This window comes from Cryptomeria japonica, chromosome 5, assembly GCF_030272615.1.
Source record: "Cryptomeria japonica chromosome 5, Sugi_1.0, whole genome shotgun sequence".
Classification (NCBI taxonomy): domain Eukaryota; kingdom Viridiplantae; phylum Streptophyta; class Pinopsida; order Cupressales; family Cupressaceae; genus Cryptomeria; species Cryptomeria japonica.
The window spans coordinates 605,214,894-605,234,427 of NC_081409.1; the positions used below are offsets into that span (position 1 = coordinate 605,214,894).

Here is a 19,534-nt window from a genome sequence, read left to right on the forward strand (position 1 = left end):
AAATCCCCACAGAAAGATGGGATGCTCCAAAATTTATATAGTGATGAAACCAAGCACAAACTGGCATCCATTGAATTGGACCACAAAATTACTAATGACAAGTCAACCAGATTTTTCCCAGAGACATCAACTGATCCAAAATAATTCTTAAAAGCATAAAGTGGGTATTGTCATAGATACTCGTAGATTTAAGTCATATCTCGAATGCCATGGACTGTCAAAACAAAGTTGCATCAAGCTCTATTACAACCCTACAAATAATGGAATCCATGGAAGTCATATATTTTATAGTTTGAATAATACAATAAACGGATCAACAAGGAGAACCCAAAGAATTAAAAGAACTTTCAAACAACAACTAGTAACTCTAGTTTGATGCTCTGTAACAATCTGTCACGAACTGTCCATTTTAAGCTATTTAACAAAATTCAATTTTTGAAGAGAATATCACCTCAGCACATAATTACGTACTTAAATTGCAAATTATTTAGTCAACAAAGATGTGTATACCATCGTGATATACAAAATGAATAATACTGGAATTCATATCCAAGCTGAACTTGCTACACCATTTAATAGTCACTATCTCCAATAAATTTGGCGTTGAAGAAGATAAACCAACTCATAAAATCAAAACACCAAAGCAGTTCAGCAGCATCAAAACTTGTAGTTTCCAGTAATTTATCCTGAGAGGATCTTGGATGCAATCTTTTTCAGATATAACTCTTGAGAAGACCTATAAAGCTGGGAACAATTGCTTATCCAAATTTTTCAAAGAAATGCATTATCAACTTCCTTAATCTATGGCAAAGATCAGGAACCCAACTGAAATATAAAGAAGAAAAACAGGATAAAGAGCAAGTCCTTTCCTACTTGGTGCAACAGCAGCACTCATAAATGGATAAGCAGCCCATGAGCTCCAAGCTAAAGTAATAAGCACCACAATAATTTTAAGTAGAAGACTGTTTTTGAGCATACAGACAAGAGCTCCAACATCCAGAGGAAATAGACAGTATCCCAGAAGGCTAAGGCTTTGGAAAAAAATGATGTGTCCACCCTGCACGTATTAATATAAATCATCAGAGGAATTCAGCATTCTCTCAATACCATAAGACACTTAGCTGCATTATAGAATACTGGAAACAATAAAAAAGTACCCTTTTAGGAAGTAAACAAACATGGAATTTGACATTCTGATAAAAATGTAATACCAGGAGTAGGACATTCAGTGTTAACACAACTGCTCCAGCAGCAAGCACAGCGAAAGCGACAGCAAAAACCTTAGACTGCAAACCAAAAAAGGAAGAAACAATCTTCAGTTACATTTCAGAATCCCTGGAAATATAAAAGAAAGTATTTTAATCAACCTTATTGTTTTGTCAGAACCATACAGATCTAAGTTATAGGTACATTCATTTTTATGTTATGGCATGGAGTTAATCCAACAAAATTCCAACATAATAATTCAAGATATGCATGTTTTTAATTCCAATTTCCAGATGATGATGCTTTCTCAATACCTATTGGTAATAAAATTGATCCTCTTCGAATCTACATATGTTGTTATTCATATTCAACCAAGTATAAATTCCCTACTATCGATTCACAATACCTTCAGAATGGGATAAACAACACCACTATCACAAGGAGTCGTTCTCAACTGAAGATTTTTATCTGTAATTCTACTATTGCAAGGTCCTTACAGATATCCCTATGAAGTCACACCAGTTATCCATGCCAATCTTGATATCACTCAACTCCAAGTTGTCAATGTAACACTGGAGAAAATTCAAGGTCCCATTCAAGACCTTCAAGAAGACATCATAGAGTGATGCAGCAACAAACTCCATAAACTGTAGACAATCTTTGGACTGTGCTGTTGGAAAGCTTTGATCAGTACCTTTCTAGTTTACAATGGCGACTTAGCCTTGGGTTCATAAGATTTTTCAGGTGCAAATAAAAAGTAAAAAAATGCAACCGAAAATAGTGAAGGTGTTACCAATATCTCCAACAGCCCCGAGCCCCTGTTTCACTTTACATGTTTGGTTGGCAGCATGAAACCAAAATTATAGTGCAATCAGGAGTCCAATGTTCAGTTCCAGGATCGTTTGCAAGGTAACTATGAAGGTGCAATGTTCAAATAATACATGAGAAAAGGCCACTGCAAATTGCAATTTCATCACGAGAGTGCAACATATGTACTTTAAATTCAATGAGATCTGCAATCAGCAAAACCTTTAAAAAATCAATTTCAACACTAAACAAACTTAGGAAACCAGTTGACGCATTCTTTTATCGACATTGCATCGTAATTTCAATTTTTCTTCTGCATCATCATTCTCGCAAAATGATAACCTGAAAATCCTAAAATGACCAGATAGAATTCCTACAACTCTACAAAATCTCTAATGTAAGAGTCTTTGTCAAAGGGCCATAGGACCCAAAATGATAATGCCTCCCAATGTTTTTCATCTAGAAGACCATCAGACTTATTCACCTAGCTGTATCCACTCAAAAAAAAAAAAAAAAATAACAAGCATGTGCTAGGCATCTTTTCAGTCTCTTGCCTCAACTTGTCCTTCAAATTTGCATTCAAACCATATAGTCTCCCTTAGAATAGCTTTGCATCACTCATCACCTTGACTCTGTAATGTCTCCTTTTGGGCTTTTCACTAACTTTTCTATTTAATGAGATAATTATACTCATGATGCTTATGGAATCGATTGAAATTGCATAATGACTCTAGACAAGATTCAATTAGCAGACCTTATATGAATATTAGATGTTCTTCTTGATAATAATATAATCTTTCAAATCTGATGTAGATTCTAATATAACATTCCAAAACAAATCTGTTATGAGATCAAATAAGAGGTCCGATAATTATAGATGTATGCAGAATTATCTGTGATTGCTATGTTCACCACCTTCATTATTGATACAAAATATGTCATTTGACCTTCTAATAATAAGATCGCTGTGTCTGGTTGGTTCCTTTAAATCAGATTTTCACCTCTGGTTCCCAAAATTATCCCCCTCAAATGAGGTTCTCTTCTCCCTTTTATATCTCATGTTTGAGGGAGTCACAACTTTTCATTTCATGTCTTTTGCCCATTCATTAACTTAATTAAAATTTAATTATGTTTAATTATATTCTTTTATATTTTTATTTTTATTTTATTATTATTTTTTACTATTAAATTCTATTTCAAAGTGACATTACAGACTCTGATGGTCCCAATTTATTGCAAGATTTCTATTATCCACAGGGACACGTTCCTGGCACCATGGCATTTCCAATGTGGTGAGACACCAGGGAATTTCCCCTAGTTGTCCGCAATTCTTTTCCAAACCTGTAAGATATCTAGCTTTCCCTAGGACAGCCAAGGGTATCTAAGGCATCCGTCATATATGTCTTGGAGACATCCACGCATGTTCCAAAAGGCAAAACAACATTTTCAATTGTTTTTATAAATATATACTTGAATTGTTGGAAAAAAAACAGTTTTAAGTTTAGAAGAGACATGGGTGACCCACAAGTCCTCCCACGCTGCTTGTCCAAACCCTAAATGCTTGAAACGATGAAAAATGATACTTAAAAATTTTATTCCTTTCACTTTGTGCCTACCACCAGTAAAGCCTCAAGATATTTCACAATGAAACTTAAAAATTTCATTTCTTTCACGTTGTGCCTACCACCAGTAAAGCCTCAAGACTCAAGGTGTTTCACTTTCTGCCTTCTTAATTTTGAGTTCTCAGAACAGCAGCTTTAAGTGTTGAAGACATTCACATTTGTCATTTTTTATTTCAACAACAGTGTTTTAAAGAAAAAAGAGACTACGATTTGCAAGACATTTCCAGCCATTTAGGTAGGCTCTACAATATTATTTTTCCTTTTCCTCAGTCAGTTTTACTTTTTTTCCCATAGAACTCAAAGAATTTGTGGGGGTTCCCATTCTTTTCAAAATCCAAGCACAAATGCTGTTCTAACACCAACAAACCCATTTGCATGTCCTTCCATCCTCCCTTCAAAACTTTGCAAAAGGCCTTTCCAACTCAAAAATGCCCTTGCTGAAGTTTGCCACCATTTTAAGCAAAAAGCAGGTTAAAATACAGGGGGCAGCAAAACTAATTTTATGAGGCTTTAAGTAGGACTGAACACCATTTATTAGTTGAGAGTGGATGTGGGGTTAGATTTTGTGAGGAGATATCAACAAAACAGCAGGTTGAAATGGCATAATTTGTTGTAAACAGTAATACAAAAACTATTTCTTATAAACATGCATCCATAGCATTACCAATTATCGACAAACATTCCAATATATAAATTGGAGAGGGTTATGATAGAGGGAGGAAGAAAGCCACTTCTACTGCAATGGAAAAAACACAATAACAATTGTTGAATTTGCAACAACATGAACAGTCTAATGATTCAATATTCAAGGTTTTTATACCTATACCATCCATTTCATAGCGTAAGGTCTCCTTATTTCAAAGAGATGTTGAGAAATACAACTATAGTTGGATGCTTTTATGTAGCCCCTAGAGAACACAAATTGTGTATCCCTCATTATTCTTGTGTGGAGGGTCCTTAGTAGCTACTTAAAAAGACATGCTTCATCATTGTCTATAATTAGTGCCTTGTCTATATTTAGCTTGCCCTCAAGGAGATCCTTGGCACGTTGAATATAATTCATAATAAATATAATGTGACCCTTTTTCTTGCAATAGTAGCACAAAATTCTATCCTTAGAGAACTGATTTCCCTTTGAGGTAGAAAAATTGGATTTAAATGAAATATTAATCTTGTTTTTGGCAAGCATTGCAATTTCCTCTATAGTTGAATCATTTTTCTTGGTTCCTTCATCAATCAAGGTAAAGATTATATCTTCTAGAGTAACATCTATTATGTTCAATATGAACACGATATCACAATAGCTAAAAGACATGCTATTCAACAAAATAGCTTTTGTATCATCATTAGCTACCTCAGCTTTTATCCCAAATAGTTGACTCGTCTCGTCAAATAATGAAACTTATTCATGTGCTGAACATTGTCACCTACCTTCATTTTTCGCCTGAATGATTTCTACTTTAGGCCCATCTTTGCAAGTGATACTTGTGATCTAAGTTACTGGTTTGGGTTCGGGCTGGGGTTCAGGCATGCAACCCCCGTTCATGGGTTCGGGCAAAAAGAAAATTGCCCTTTGGGTTTGTGGGTCAGGTTCGTCAGTATATATATACAAAAGTTTAAAGAAATATACAGAATTATAAAACTAAATACATTTGATAGTGTGATACTTCATCATTGATCAATGCCAAATGCCAATTGATAGTTCGTAACTGAATTGGATGATGGAACAATGAAGAATGGCAGAAGAAAATCAGCAAAGGGCAATCCAAATGCCTAGGGTAAACCCCCGAGCGAACCCAAACCCGGTTAGGGTGCAAGGACCAAAACCGGCGAACCCGGTAACATAGATCCAAACAAAGCACTAAGAGCATCCCATACTAGCTTTGAGCTCTTTGAGAAATCAATGTAGTGCAGGTTTGCATCTGAGAGGCCAAGACCAATTGAAGTTGCCACTTTCGACCCTATATAGTTCATTTTTTAATTCCATTAGCATTTGTTGGCTTTGGTGTAGTTCCACTTGACCACATCTCATAGATCCTTTTCAATAAGAATCAATTACAAATTGACTTGCCCAATGTGGAAACCTTTACCTTCAAATTTCTCAATCAATTGTTAATTTTCTTCATACTAAAAATCTGACCCCCCCAATCAAAATAAGATCAAAGGTGTTAGGATCCACAGATAATGCACCTTGAATAACGCTTTTAGCACACTAACACCATCATATGGATAATTGATTTTATAAAACCAATAAATAATACTACTCAATGGTTTTGATGCTAAGAAGCTCACAACTATGAGTCTTGTTGCAAGGTGTGCGCCCTTGGTCTCCTTGTGTTGTGCACCGCAACGCTCGGGTTTGTGACATGGCTTAATCGCCTCTTGTGGTTGTATCGGGCATTAACAAGTCAATCTTTTGGTGCAACGGCAACCGCACTTGTAACAAGTGGTATCAAAGCTTGGTCACAAGTTCAAACCGCTCCCTTGCGTGGGGGGGTGGGCGGGGGTTGTTGCAAGGTGTGCGCCCTTGGTCTCCTTGTGCTGTGCAACACAGTGCTCAGGTTTGTGACATGGCTTAATCGCCTCCTGTGGATTCTATAAGTCTAGTGGTTGTATCGGGCATTAACAGGTCGATCTTTTGGTGCAACGACAACCGCACTTGTAACAAGTCCAACACTTCAAACAAAATGTGAAACAGACTCCCACCTTTTTAAGTTTATTTCATTAATGATTTACCATCATGCAAAATTTATGTCCATAGACAGCATAATCTTAATGTATCATGCAACCATTCATTGCTAAGCTCTCCAAACCAACAATTCAGTATTTTTGACAGCTTGTCAATCAAAAGCTCGAATAAAAAATTTATGGCTAAAATTGTAGAAATAATTGCATTTTTATGAAAGTTTTATACCTGCTGGCTGATTTTGGAACTGATTTGATCACTAAAACCAAAGAGAAGATATAGCATGTAACCATTCATTTTGAATCTATCAAAACAAAGAATGCAAAGCTTCAAATGAAAATAATGATGTTTGCTTTTTCTTCACTGATGCAAAATCATCTCTGTGAAAACTTCATATAAATCTCATCCCACTAAGCATTCACGTACAACATTATAATTTTTTTATATTGTTAATCATTTACAAACATTCTGCTTATACAAGCATCAACATGAGACCAACACAAGCTCTTGCAAGCACAACCATGAGACTAACATCAGTTCCTTTCGAGCAACCACACTAGAAACCACATATGGAAGACCAAGGGTCACAACTTTGAATTTCATATTAAATGTCCCTTTGGGATTTAAGCTTGGGTCTCCCCAATGAGAACTCAATGCTTTAACGAATTAAGCTCAAACCCTTGAACGGGTATTATGAATTCTTTATTCGAGGCAAAGCAGTAATCTTTCACTGCCAAAGCTCCAAAAATATTTGAGTCTTCAAATAAATCAGCAGCTGGGAAGCAAACACACAAAACTTTGGCAAATCAATTTCAAACCAACAGATCACTGCAGCAAAAAATGCTCTTCACTAACCAGCAGCAGATTGCATAACAACAAACCAAGTACCAACCAGAACAAAGCAGAGGATTATTCCGACAAAAATGACTCGAACTGTGGTGCAACAGGGTGCTGGCAGTTCTTCATTCTCCTGATGGCTTCAACGATGCTTTTCAAATTTAAGACAACTTACAATGTGCAGGGTGGAAAGCAATCAATTGAAGCCTTTGGAGCCATGACCTTCTCGTGAATTCAAACTAAAAGCAAGATGACAACAAGAATGGGAACTCCAAAAAAACTTTCAAACTTATACCTTCTTCAACAACACCGCTATCGAGCTTCACAGGCCTCATGCAAACTTTCTTGTGCAACTTTGTGTTAACTATTAGAGAGGCTCTGATACCAATACCATATTGAGAATTCTTGAGCACATATTGATATGATAATGTGTATATATATTATATACATAGTCAAATCTGTTATCACATAACAGACATTTGTTTTTATTTTCTAACAACAAACTATTATTGCTACTCACACAATCCATCTACCAGCTGATCCACATGCATGTAGAATAGCACCAACAAGTAGATTCAGGACCCAATATGTTAAACACCATGATATAATTGGAGGATCGGAAGCGGTCCTTCATCAGAAGGGAAAAGTCAAAAGACATTCAATATTGGTTTCATGGTCCAATATAAACCTTACCTGTATATTTAAAAAAATTAGGTATAATTAAGTTGATATCTAATTTTACAAATAAAGCAATAGTTCTCCAATTAACCCTTGGTGAGTTAGGATGATTTGGGTGAGTCTCCACAGATCTAATATGTGACAGAAGGGATTTAATAGTGAGTGATCTCTGAATTTTAAATTGTTATATTCTACCCCCTAATTAATCACAATTCACACTAAAGGGTTGGGAAAGTTAACTCCATGTCACAGAAAACCCAATCTTATTTAAATCAAACCTAGGCTTCAATAAGAGGTAACTTTTTTTTATTTTATTCTAAAAGACCTGTGTTCCCTCCAATGCTTTGATTTAACTGGGCCCACAATGATTTGTTTGGCCAATAGGAAATGTTTTAACACAATTGATGGCAGGAAAAACAACCTGTGCATGAACATCAGCCCAAAAATAATGTCTGATCACCAAAAAACAGTGCATCAAGGAATTGCAGCAGATATAATGCATGGACTCCAAGACCAGAGCATTAATTTGTTTATCTTATTGCTCCTACTTTGGAATACAAACCAAATTTTAAATTAAAATATTTCTATGGTTTTAGTTAATTATTGAGTTTCTCCTTGACATGCAGGGAGTTCAAAGACAACTCTAGAGTCCTAAGATCAAATCTAGCTGATATTGTACATTGATCCTTAGGAAAAATCAGATTTTCCAATGTGTTTGGCACCCACCAAAGCATTTATGCCAAATAACTAATAAGTTCCAAAGCAGGCCATTGCAACTTAAGCAACTAGAGAAACTAGCAAATGATTAATACCCATAGCATAATCCAAAGTAAAGAAGCATGACCCCATTAGGGAATCAGACTTTCTCCCTGCAATCATAATCCAATCCACTATGGAGGGAATGTCACAAAGGTTGAGATCAAATTTCCCCCATTTTTGTAAGAAATTAGATCTTGGGACTCTCGAGCTCTCAATATATTGTGAATCAGTCTCGAGATTTAAGTGGCTAGAAGCAGGGCTGGAAACTTCTCCACTTTATATCCTCCAATGTGAGGGAGAGTCACACCTCTTCTTAATGGTCGCAACCTTTCACAATTCCCACCCTTCAAAAGGGTCACAACCTTTATCATCGGTGTGCCTTAAAAAGAGTCACTTTCCTATCTTCTTCCCATTAATGCTTCCTTAATTCCTTTGCTCCCTTCTTTCTTCCTTTTTCCCTTTTCTCCCCAAATGAAGTTCTTTTCTCTCCCTTTTATATCTCATGTTTGAGGGAGTCACAACTTCTAATTTCATGCGTTTTGACCATTCATTTAACTTAACTAAATATTAATTAAATTAATTTTTATTTTTATTCTTTTATATTTTAATTTGTTATTATTATTTATTAATAAATCCTATTTCAACAAGGGGACATTACAAGATCTATCATACAGACCGTTCCAATTCATCGATCACACAAGAATCTGGATACATGATGGTGTATCTTCAACAGGTTCAGCAAAAATTTGTATAATCTGAAAGTTTAAGGTTTATAGTTGCATCTTGGTATGAGTTCTTCTGTTATTCAGGAGCAATTTTCCTGCTATGTTTGTCTCTTGGATAAATAATGGTCCTATTGACATCCCTGATATCATCCCCAAGGATGTCCATGATATTCTTGAGGATGTTGGTTAGTACCTCCCAACCTACACTGCTACTGGTTAGAGAACTGAACAGGAGCACATTAAAGCATTCAAAAATGCTCTAGGATAGTTAGTTGTCATCAATAAAAATGTGTAATGTCCCCTTTTGGGAGGACACTAAATCTTGCCCACTATACTCGTAGAATTATTGCAGGTTATGTATTTTCAGTCCACTGTGGTAATTTGGACAGATTCAATTCAGTGTTGTTTCCCTCTTTAAATGCACAGGTGTGTGTGTGTGTGTGTGTGTGTGTGTGTGTGTTAATCCTTTCTATTCCATCAGGTCTGATTCTCTGGTTATTGATTTAATGTTTCCTCTTATTTTCCTTCGATGCCTGCTTGATTATTGTTTGCGGATTTGTATTTGTGTTCTAATCTCTTTGATAAATGTTCACATCATTCTTCCAGATTTTCTTATAATTCTGAATGAGGTCTGCTCCTAAATCTGTTTTTAATGGTTCAGATATTTTGTTCTATTCCATGGATCCTTCCTTCACAAATGAAGACTTCTCCACTTTATATCCTCCAATGTGAGGGAGAGTCACACCTCTTCTTAATGGTCACAATCTTTCACAATTACCACCCTTCAAAAGGGTCACAACCTTTATCATCGCTGCCCCTTAAAAAGAGTCACTTTCCTATCTTCTTCCCATTAATGCTTCCTTAATTCCTTTGCTCCCTTCTTTCTTCCTTTTTCCCTTTTCTCCCCAAATGAAGTTCTCTTCTCTCCCTTTTATATCTCATGTTTGAGGGAGTCACAACTTTTAATTTCATGCATTTTGACCATTCATTAAACTTAACTAAATTTTAATTAAATTCATTTTTATTTTTATTCTTTTATATTTTAATTTGTTATTATTATTTATTAATAAATCCTATTTCAACAAGGGGACATTACAAGATCTATCATACAGACCGTTCCAATTCATCGATCACACTAGTTTGTGCTACCACCACGTATCGATTCAATACATTCTTGGGTAGAACTGGAAAACTCCTTCCCAATTCTATTCTAAAAAATCATAGACCCAAAGGAGGCTTTTCTACAATTTGTGAGCACTAAGTGCAAGCCAAATGAGACTATCCAAGCCTTCTAATTTGATGCTCAATCATCTTGCTACTCCCTTTGTGTTAATCCATTTGTTTGTTTTGGATTCATACTTGTGTGCACTTGATCACTTAACCTCAATGTTTGTGAGACAATCACCGAGAATCTCCACTCTTACAAAGGCTTTTAGAGAGACTATCACAGCCAATCACCAACCCATGCCTCACAAATTCAGTACAGGATAGTTTCCCCCCTTTTATCAAACAAACGTAAGTATCATCCCTTGTTTTACACTGCAACTGATTGATCTAAATTTTGTTTATAACAATCAATCAATGTTTAATTCGCATCCACCATGTGTTCCAAATCAGATTATGCACAACCCTCAACTTAAAAGAAGCTTATTTATGCAACCAACATCTAACATCTAACATCTTACATATCCAGTTTATAGAGGTCCATTCAATTCAATCTATATTCCAAAAATTATCAGAGACTTATCTATCTGATTTAAAGAAGGGTCATGTTAAGGATGAGACTGCAATGGGTATAGAAGAAATTAGCATAGCATTGAACCTTTCAATAACCTAATTAATCAGACGACTCTGTTGCATACTTATGTGAGTAGAGAGATTTATGATTTTTTTCCCATGAGAAAAAAACAGTAATGTATACACTTTTTGAACAACAATAAGTATAAGAATCCCAAAATCCCATATCCCATGAAGAAGCATTATTAATGATAAAGATGCTTGCATTGATATTCAAATGTTTTTATCGAAGATATATATAACAAATTTCAAAACTTGAAGATTTGTGTGAACAGGTAAATTCGACCACACACTACATAGACTCAGGCATGAATATTGATGATGATTCTTTGAGTTTTTAGTAGTGTAGATGAAATTCATCTGAATAGCAAGAGAAAAGAATTTTGAACAGGATAATCAGCGGGAATCTTTATTGGCTAATGATTGTGTGTGATGTGTATACATGTGAGGAGTATGCTTTAAAAATTCTTTATAAGTAATGAAAGGACACTGGTTGCATAAAAAAAATAGCAATGAATGATGAACAAACACCTTCAACTGATTTCTTCGAAAAAAGGCATATCTATTTCTCATCTAAACCTTGTTTTTACTATTTTGAATATCATGGTTTAGATATGAAAACTTATGTTTGGATTGAACATGAAAACAATGAATTACCTCAAATGTTAATCCTAGACAATAGATATTTAGTGTTGAGTAAATAATGAACAATTTTTTCTTTTTGGAATTCAAAGATGTCTTAGTTAAACTGTTAGGATTAAGATGCCATCTACCTTGTAAGTCCTATGACATGGTTCCAACATCCTTGGAAAATGTCTTACAGCACTTAAGGTGTATTGGGAAAATATTTTGTAATATTTATTCTCATTATTGTTTGTAATACATTCATAAAGTGTGTTGGATTCCACTAGCAGTAGTAAAAGTGGGTTGTGAACACAATTATTAAATATTGTTTTCCTCACATGCAGACGCCTAGAATGGGATAATTAACTTAGGAAAAGGACAAATGAGTGACCTTCGCGCTTCTCTGAGTGGGGGCTTGAATGTCATGCCCCATCTAAAACCCTAGTCGCAGTATTCAAAAAATCCAGATCACAACCACAATCGAGTTTTTCTCGACACATGGGCCAACCCATGTCTGGTGCAATTATGGATTAAAAAGAGATGCAAAAATAATCTTTTATTTTATGATTGACCCTCTCCTATGAGCCGACCTTCTCTTAAGGCAATAAATTTATTTTCGCTGGCTTTGAATTGGATCTCAAAGAGGGAGGACCCTATGAAGTGGTACGCCCAATTTGAATGTCAAATTGTTTTAAAATAAAAACCTTATGCTGGCCGACCTTCCTTGGCTCTAGTGCCCAGCTTGGGCAAGGTAATTTATAAATAAAAAAAGGTCTTATTCATGCTTGGCCGACCAGCATCAAAGAGAGGTAACCATTTGTTTTAAGAGGCACTTCATGGGATAAGAGTTTTTTGAGTGTCATTCAAGGGGGGGCATGGAATCAAGGAAAATCATTCCTATTCAAGAGCAGGCCCACAGCAGAAAATAAAAGAAAATATTATTTCAAGGGAGCAGACTAAAATATATTTACAGCAGACCTAAACATATTATTACAGCAAACATCTTAAAATATTAGCATCATTGGCTCCAAGGAATACAACAATCAGCGAAAGGAAATAAAATCCAGATCAGAAAAAAAGTGTGTAAGCAGCAGATACACAAACAAGATCAGACACTAACCTATCCAATTAAGACCTGTTATATCAAACATTTAATAATCTTAACAATTACTCTTGTGAGAAAAATTTAGTAATATTCCAATAGGGGACATTACAATCAGTATCAGATCAAAGATTCTACCAGCCTGTGAGAACAGCACTATGCAATGTGCCTGAAGATAGCGATCAAGAACGAGTGGCAAGAAATGACAAGAGTCATAGTGCAAATCATTACACAAAGATCACAACTGACACTTAGTCAATTGACACCATGCAAGAGTCTCAAACAAAGAGGATTGCACATGGCCACTCTGTGGAGGATAGAGTTGCAGTGACAGAATTTCAATTATACAATAGGGGCCATTACATTGAAAGAGGCAACAGGTTTCCTTTTGGCTTCTGTGGAAGTAATCCAAGGATTGTGGTCATTGGGAATCAAGTTCCTTATTTGTACACGTTTATTGGTGGTTTTGGATCTCTTATCATTCTATAAATACAACTATTGGATGTAGAATGAAATGAGGAACAGTTGAATGTAAAGTTACTCCGAAGGATCAAGGACAGCTGGGAGGTATAAGGAAGTTGTTCACAAGTACACAGGTGCTGCTATGTTGGAAGAAACGAGGAGAATTACGTGAATGTATTGTAATCACATTTATTGTTGATAATGCATACTTGACCTCTCTTCTTGGTGAAGTTTTTTTTCCGCAAGGGTTTTGCCATGTAAATCTTGTGTTATATGATGTTTTTATGTTGCTGATTTATGCCTCATTGCAGCTATATTAAGGTGATGATATTTTTTATTTATTGTTGTTATAAGTTCACATAAGATTGAGTTATTTTTGGCATCATTAAAAAGGAGGATCAAAGCATGGTTTTCCACATTAAGACAGCTTAATTTTCAGATTTGCATATAAGTTTCAGGTTTTTATTTTATAATTTTCGAAGCCTTGTATCTCATCCTTTGATTGGTTTACTGGATAAAGACTGATCTTCACAATCTTTGGTATTGAACTTGTTGATTTCCCAACATAAGCATAGGACCATAATGGGTTGAACATAACCCCATCACATATTTAGAAGAAACAAAGTAAGTAATGTTATTTGTATTAAAAAAAAAAATTATATAATGTAGGATAGTGATACTCATAATTTATTATCCATGGGCGCAAGGTGCTTATTGATGAGAATTTGATTGCTCGGGTCACTGGCCTTTCGGTTGATGGGATGAAATTCTACAGGGATGGGAACTACTCGGAGGAGGCGGTGTTGAACTTCCCCAAAAATGAAGAGGAGAGGGCCAAAATGATAAAGAAAACGGCGAACTACTTCGATATCTCTGTTATCAAGGAATTTGGGGCAAAAATTCTTAAGGTAATTATGGAATATTTCACCCTTGATGGCCGGTTTACTAGGGTTTATGGTCATCATTTTGTGCTTTTGAATCATTTCCGTTGTGGTGTCGAGGCGTCCCTTCCTTTCTATCTTATGTCTACCATGAGGGCTAATTTTAGAGACCATAAAAAGAACCCTGTTAAGTTCCCTATCCTCCATGAAGGGCTTCTGGTGCTTATTGATTCCCATTTTTGTGCCCTCCCTGCCCTGTCTATATATATCCCTGTAGGATTTTGCCAAGATCAAGGGCACAATGAAAAGCATAAAAGAGACAATAGAATGACAAGAACAAACTGTATTCTCATCAATATGCAAAATGATCAACTGGATTAACCAATACAATGAATAGAGGCCTGCTTATATAGGCAAGGCCATATGGATGTATGAGCACACAAATATGACATGTGGCTCAATGAGAAACAAGGGTGGGTAAGAAATACTAAGGGTAAGTAGGAGAAATAATATAATATTCCACAAGAGGTGGATGACCCACCGAATGTGGAGTGTAACAGCAAAATAAGACCACAAAAGGTGGAATTTCTCCTACAAGCTCTATCCCTATGTGCACACTTCCCTAAGTGTCTCAAATCCAAACTACGAAGAGATGCATTATCCTAAGTTAACTTAAGTAAGTGTAATAATATCCAAAATGAATATTTATTTACACCAACACCCCCCCTTAAGTGCAACTTAGGGGAATGAAGACTCAAGTCAACAATGCAAGATGGGTCCCGGCTACTAGGCCATGATAGGTACCCATGTACAATATGCAAATGCAAGCAAAACTATGCAATGCAATCTCTCACAAACGGAGAAAGGGAGAAAACCCAATGGGAAAAAACTTCCCCCCAAAAGAGAGATAAATGTACAAAAGACTCTCAAAGAAGAAGGACAAAACCTCAAAGAGGAAAAAGTCCCCCCAATAAGAGAGGAAGGAGAAGTCAACTGACCCCCCCAAATGACACATCCCGCACCCCCAAGAGAACTCGCAACTGCTGGAACTTACTCTCGGTGAAAGGTTTGGTGAATATGTCAGCAACCTGCTCTACTGTAGGACAATACTACAAAACAATGACCTGCTCCTGGATGAGCTCTCGGATATAGTGCATATGAATCTCGATGTGTTTGGTCCGCTAGTGTTGGACCGGGTTCTTCGAGATTGCAATAGCACTCTGATTGTCGCAATGTAGAACTGTCGGCCGTGGAGTGGTGAAACCAAACTCTGTGAGAATCTGTTGGAGCCAAATGGTCTCAGTTGCTGCATTAACAGCGCCTCGATACTCAGCCTCAGTCGAAGAGAGAGCAATAGCATGTTGCTTCTTGCTCTGCCAACAAATGGGGCCCGAACCAAGGTAAAAACTATAACCAGAAGTAGACTTATGATCAACAAGATCGCCAGCCCAATCGGAGTCTGTGTAACCAACCAAGCGAAGTCCTGTGCCTGCTGCATAGTGAATCCCATAGTGATGTGTACCCTGGATGTAATGAAGGATGCGTTTGGCGGCTTTCCAATGAAGCTCATGTGGTTCCTGCATGAAGCGAGAAACCATGCCAACTGCAAATGAAATATCAAGGCGTGTATGAGTCAAGTAGATGAGACTACCCACAAGCTGACGATACAAAGTGGCATCAACTGGTGGAGAAGAACAATGAGCCTCAAGCTTGACTCCTGAAAGAAAGGGAGTTGGGGCAGGCTTACAATCAGCCATATGAAAGCGTGCAAGTAGATCAAGAGCATACTTGGGCTGCGATAGTGTAATCCCGGAAGGTGACTGTGAAATCTCTATCCCGAGAAAGTACTGCAAAAGACCCAAGTCAGTCATAGCAAATCTGTCATGCAAAGCAGATTTGACCCTGCTAATGATGGATGAAGTACTCCCTGTAATGATCAAGTCATCAACATAGAGCACAAGTATCAAGTGAGAGTCATCCTGTCTCAAAATGTAGACATTCGGATCGGAATGACACCTGGTGAACCCTGTGGAGAGAAGAAAGGAATCCATCTTGGCGTACCAAGCCCTGGGGGCCTGCTTAAGGCCATAGAGAGATTTCCTTAGTCTGCAAACCAAGGAAGTATCCAGGATGAAACCCTGTGGCTGCTCCATATAAATCTCCTCATCAAGATCACCATGAAGAAAAGCACTTTTCACATCCATCTAATGTACAGCCCAACCATGAGCTGCAGTAATAGCAAGTGTCAAACGAATGGAGTTCATCTTGGCTACGGGTGCAAAGGTCTAAGTATAGTCAACACCTGCAACCTGAGAAAAACCTTTCGCAACAAGCCGAGCCTTATACTTATCCACACTACCATCCGCTACAAACATGGTCCGATAGATCCACTTATATCGAACCATCTTTCTCCCCTTAGGGAGATGGACTAGATCCCATGTGTTGTTCCTCATCAAGGAACTATACTCTTCCTCCCTAGCTTGGTCCCACTCAGGAACCCCTGATGCTTCCCTAAATGTCTGTGGATCGGAAGCGGTAGCAATGAATGCATGTGGAAGATCCTAATGCTGTGATCGAGTTCTCCGTGTGTCTGAAGGATCCCCAACAAGAGAACTTGCGGACTCAAGTGTCTGTCGAGCCCAACGAGGTCTAGGTGGAGGTGGAGAACGAGGCTCCTCAACTGCAAGTGGACCCTGCGAAGGTGTAACCCTGCGAGTCGGAGTTGAGGGAGTCTCGTCATCTGAATCACTAACATCACTATCCACAATGGAGGAAGGTGGAGGAGGTAAAGAGGGTAAGCTTGGAGAGCTTTCCTCAAAGTGAACACTCCTCTCAATGAATACCTCATGTGTCTCTGGATCCATCAATTTGTATGCCTTAACACCCTCGGGATATCCAACAAATATGCAAGGCCGACTCTGAGGTTCCAATGCCTTGCGTTTCTGCGGAGGTATGCGAGCCCATGCTGGACACCCAAAGACTCCGAAATGTCTCACAATCGGTTTCCTACCAGCCCAAGCTTCAAAGGGAGTAATACCTTGCAAAGCTTTGTGAGGAACCCGATTCTGGATGTGTGTGGCACAACTGATAGCCTCTGCCCAAAAGGCGAGATCAAGAGAACGTGCATGTATCATACAGCTAGCCATTTCTTTGAGAGTTCTATTCTTGCGTTCTGCAACCCCGTTCTGCTGTGGAGTGTATGCAACAGAATGCTGAAGATCAATCCCCTCAAATGTACAAAAATCCTCAAGTCTTTTGTTCACATATTCCCTTCCATTATCTGTGCGAAGAATCTTGACCACTTTCCCTGATTGCTTCTCCACACGAGTCTTGAAGTCCTAAAATCTATCAAATACTTCACTCTTATGAATGAGAAAGTAGACCCAAGTGAAGCGGGAGTAGTCATCAATGAAGGTAAGAACATAGCAAGCCTTACTAAATGAAGGTGCTGGAAATGGACCTGCTACATCGCTGTGAACAAGTTGAAGAACTTCCAAAGCTCTCCAAGCTTTCCCTTTATCAAACTTCTCTTCGGGATGCTTGCCCATGGAACAACCTAAACATACACCCTCTGAAAAACTGATTCGAGGTAGACCTGTGACCATGTCTTTAGTGCTTAGCTGCTGAAGATAGCGGTAGTTGAGGTGACCAAACCGCTCATGCCATAGCTTACTTTCTGAATTTGAATGAGTAAGCAAGGCCCTAGAAGGTGAACTTGGCGCAAAATGGGAGAATGAATAAAGCCTTGAGTTGTCATTGACTTGTCCCACCGCTACCAAGGCATCATCATCAAGTTCCTTTACCATAACTGAATCTGGTGTAAACTCAACCTTTTTCCCATTCCCATAGTGAGTGATTTGGTAGATGGAGAGAAGGTTGGTAGACAAGTTAGGAACATAGAGAACATTTTCAAATGTTCCATCATCCATGTCAACTGAACCTTTCCCTTCAACCTCTACTTGTGTGTCATCACCTATGTAAATGTGAGGTACCTTAGATGGCTCCAATGAAGAAAACTGCTCCTTTGTAGAACCCATGTGATACGAGGCACCCGAGTCAAGTATCCATTGCTGTGAAGAACCTGTTGTAGCCACAAATGCTTGCCCTTTTCCCTTAGACTGTGAGGAAGAGGAAGGAGATGAATCCTTCTTTGTGTAGGCGGATGGCAAGTTGATGTTGTTTTTCTTAAGAAGATTGGTTAACTCATCAACTTGCTTTGCGTGGCATCGATGCTCATCATGACCATACTTCTTGCAATATGCACAAGTTGGTTTATCCTTCTTAGGTGGTGTCCCCTTCTTGGAAGAGGATGAAAAATCGCCTTGTGATGGAGAGGATGATTGTCCTTTTTCCTGGTGTGGCTTAGACTTAGAGTGCTTCTTCTTCTTGTTGGAATCTTTGCCTTGACTTCCTTGATTCCCTTGATTAGCCACCAAAGCCTTGGACTTTGAAGACTTGAGAAACCCCATGTTCAACAACTTAGATTGTTCCAATATCAACATTTCTGTGAAAGCATCAAATGAAGGCATAACATAAGAACTCCCCACTGTCAAACGTTGAGTTTGGAAGCTAGATACAAATGCTGCATATTCTGGTGCAAGCTTGTCCAACAAGTTGAATATCAACTGAGCATCCTTTTTGTTAATTCCACAATCCTTAAGCTTTGCTCGTAGCTCATTTGCTTTGGTGACATAATCTTGGATTGTATCAAAACTCTTGGGATCTAAGTTGGTGAGCTCATTGTCAATCTGATAGCCTCTGATTTCATCAACTTGTCCATACAATTTCTGAAACATATCCCAAGCCTCCTTGATTGTTTTACACTTCTCAATGTGAAAAATGAGGTCATCTGATACATACTTGCGTAAAGTTCCAAGAGCCATGCAATTCTTTGTGAGCCATTCTAATTGAGCAATTGGATCAGCCTTGGGATCAGGTGGTGTTGTTATTGTTCCATCTATGTAGTGTGTGAGACCCTTTTCCATTAGTTTACTCCATACTTTAATTTTCCATGATGCATAATTATGTGGAGTTAAAGGTGGAAATTTATTAGGAATCATTGCAACAAAAATGGAAAGAGCACAAAGAGAGGCACAATCACACAAGACACCCCCCCAAATTCACTCAATCAAAGAACCCCCCCAAATGTGATGATTTGGCACTTTATAAGTAGTGCGTATACAATGGGCCACTTGCAAAAAATGGCAAAGTGGACTTCTGATTACAATTTTACAACTGCCTTAATAAGGCCAAAAGAGTCTCAAACTGATAACGCAAGAGATCTAACTAAGATCCAAGCAATTTACAAGTACCTAATAGGCCAAATAAGACCAATATCTGAAAGTACA

General features: G+C 37.7%; 1 protein-coding gene across 3 annotated transcripts in view; it reads right to left on the reverse strand.

The window, feature by feature from the left end:
- Window positions 1-452: 452 nt before the first annotated feature.
- Window positions 453-19,534, reverse strand: part of LOC131051794 (protein YIP4b) — a 61,153-nt gene continuing 42,071 nt past the window's right edge. For all 3 annotated transcript variants that reach the window (XM_057986404.2, XM_057986403.2, XM_057986402.2), the window contains exons 3-4: window positions 1,212-1,286; window positions 453-1,057 (exon numbers count right to left, since the gene is read on the reverse strand). In XM_057986404.2, the coding sequence (XP_057842387.1) occupies window positions 797-1,057; window positions 1,212-1,286 (336 nt within the window). In that variant the 3' untranslated portion in view covers window positions 453-796. The remainder of the gene's footprint in view (window positions 1,058-1,211; window positions 1,287-19,534) is intronic.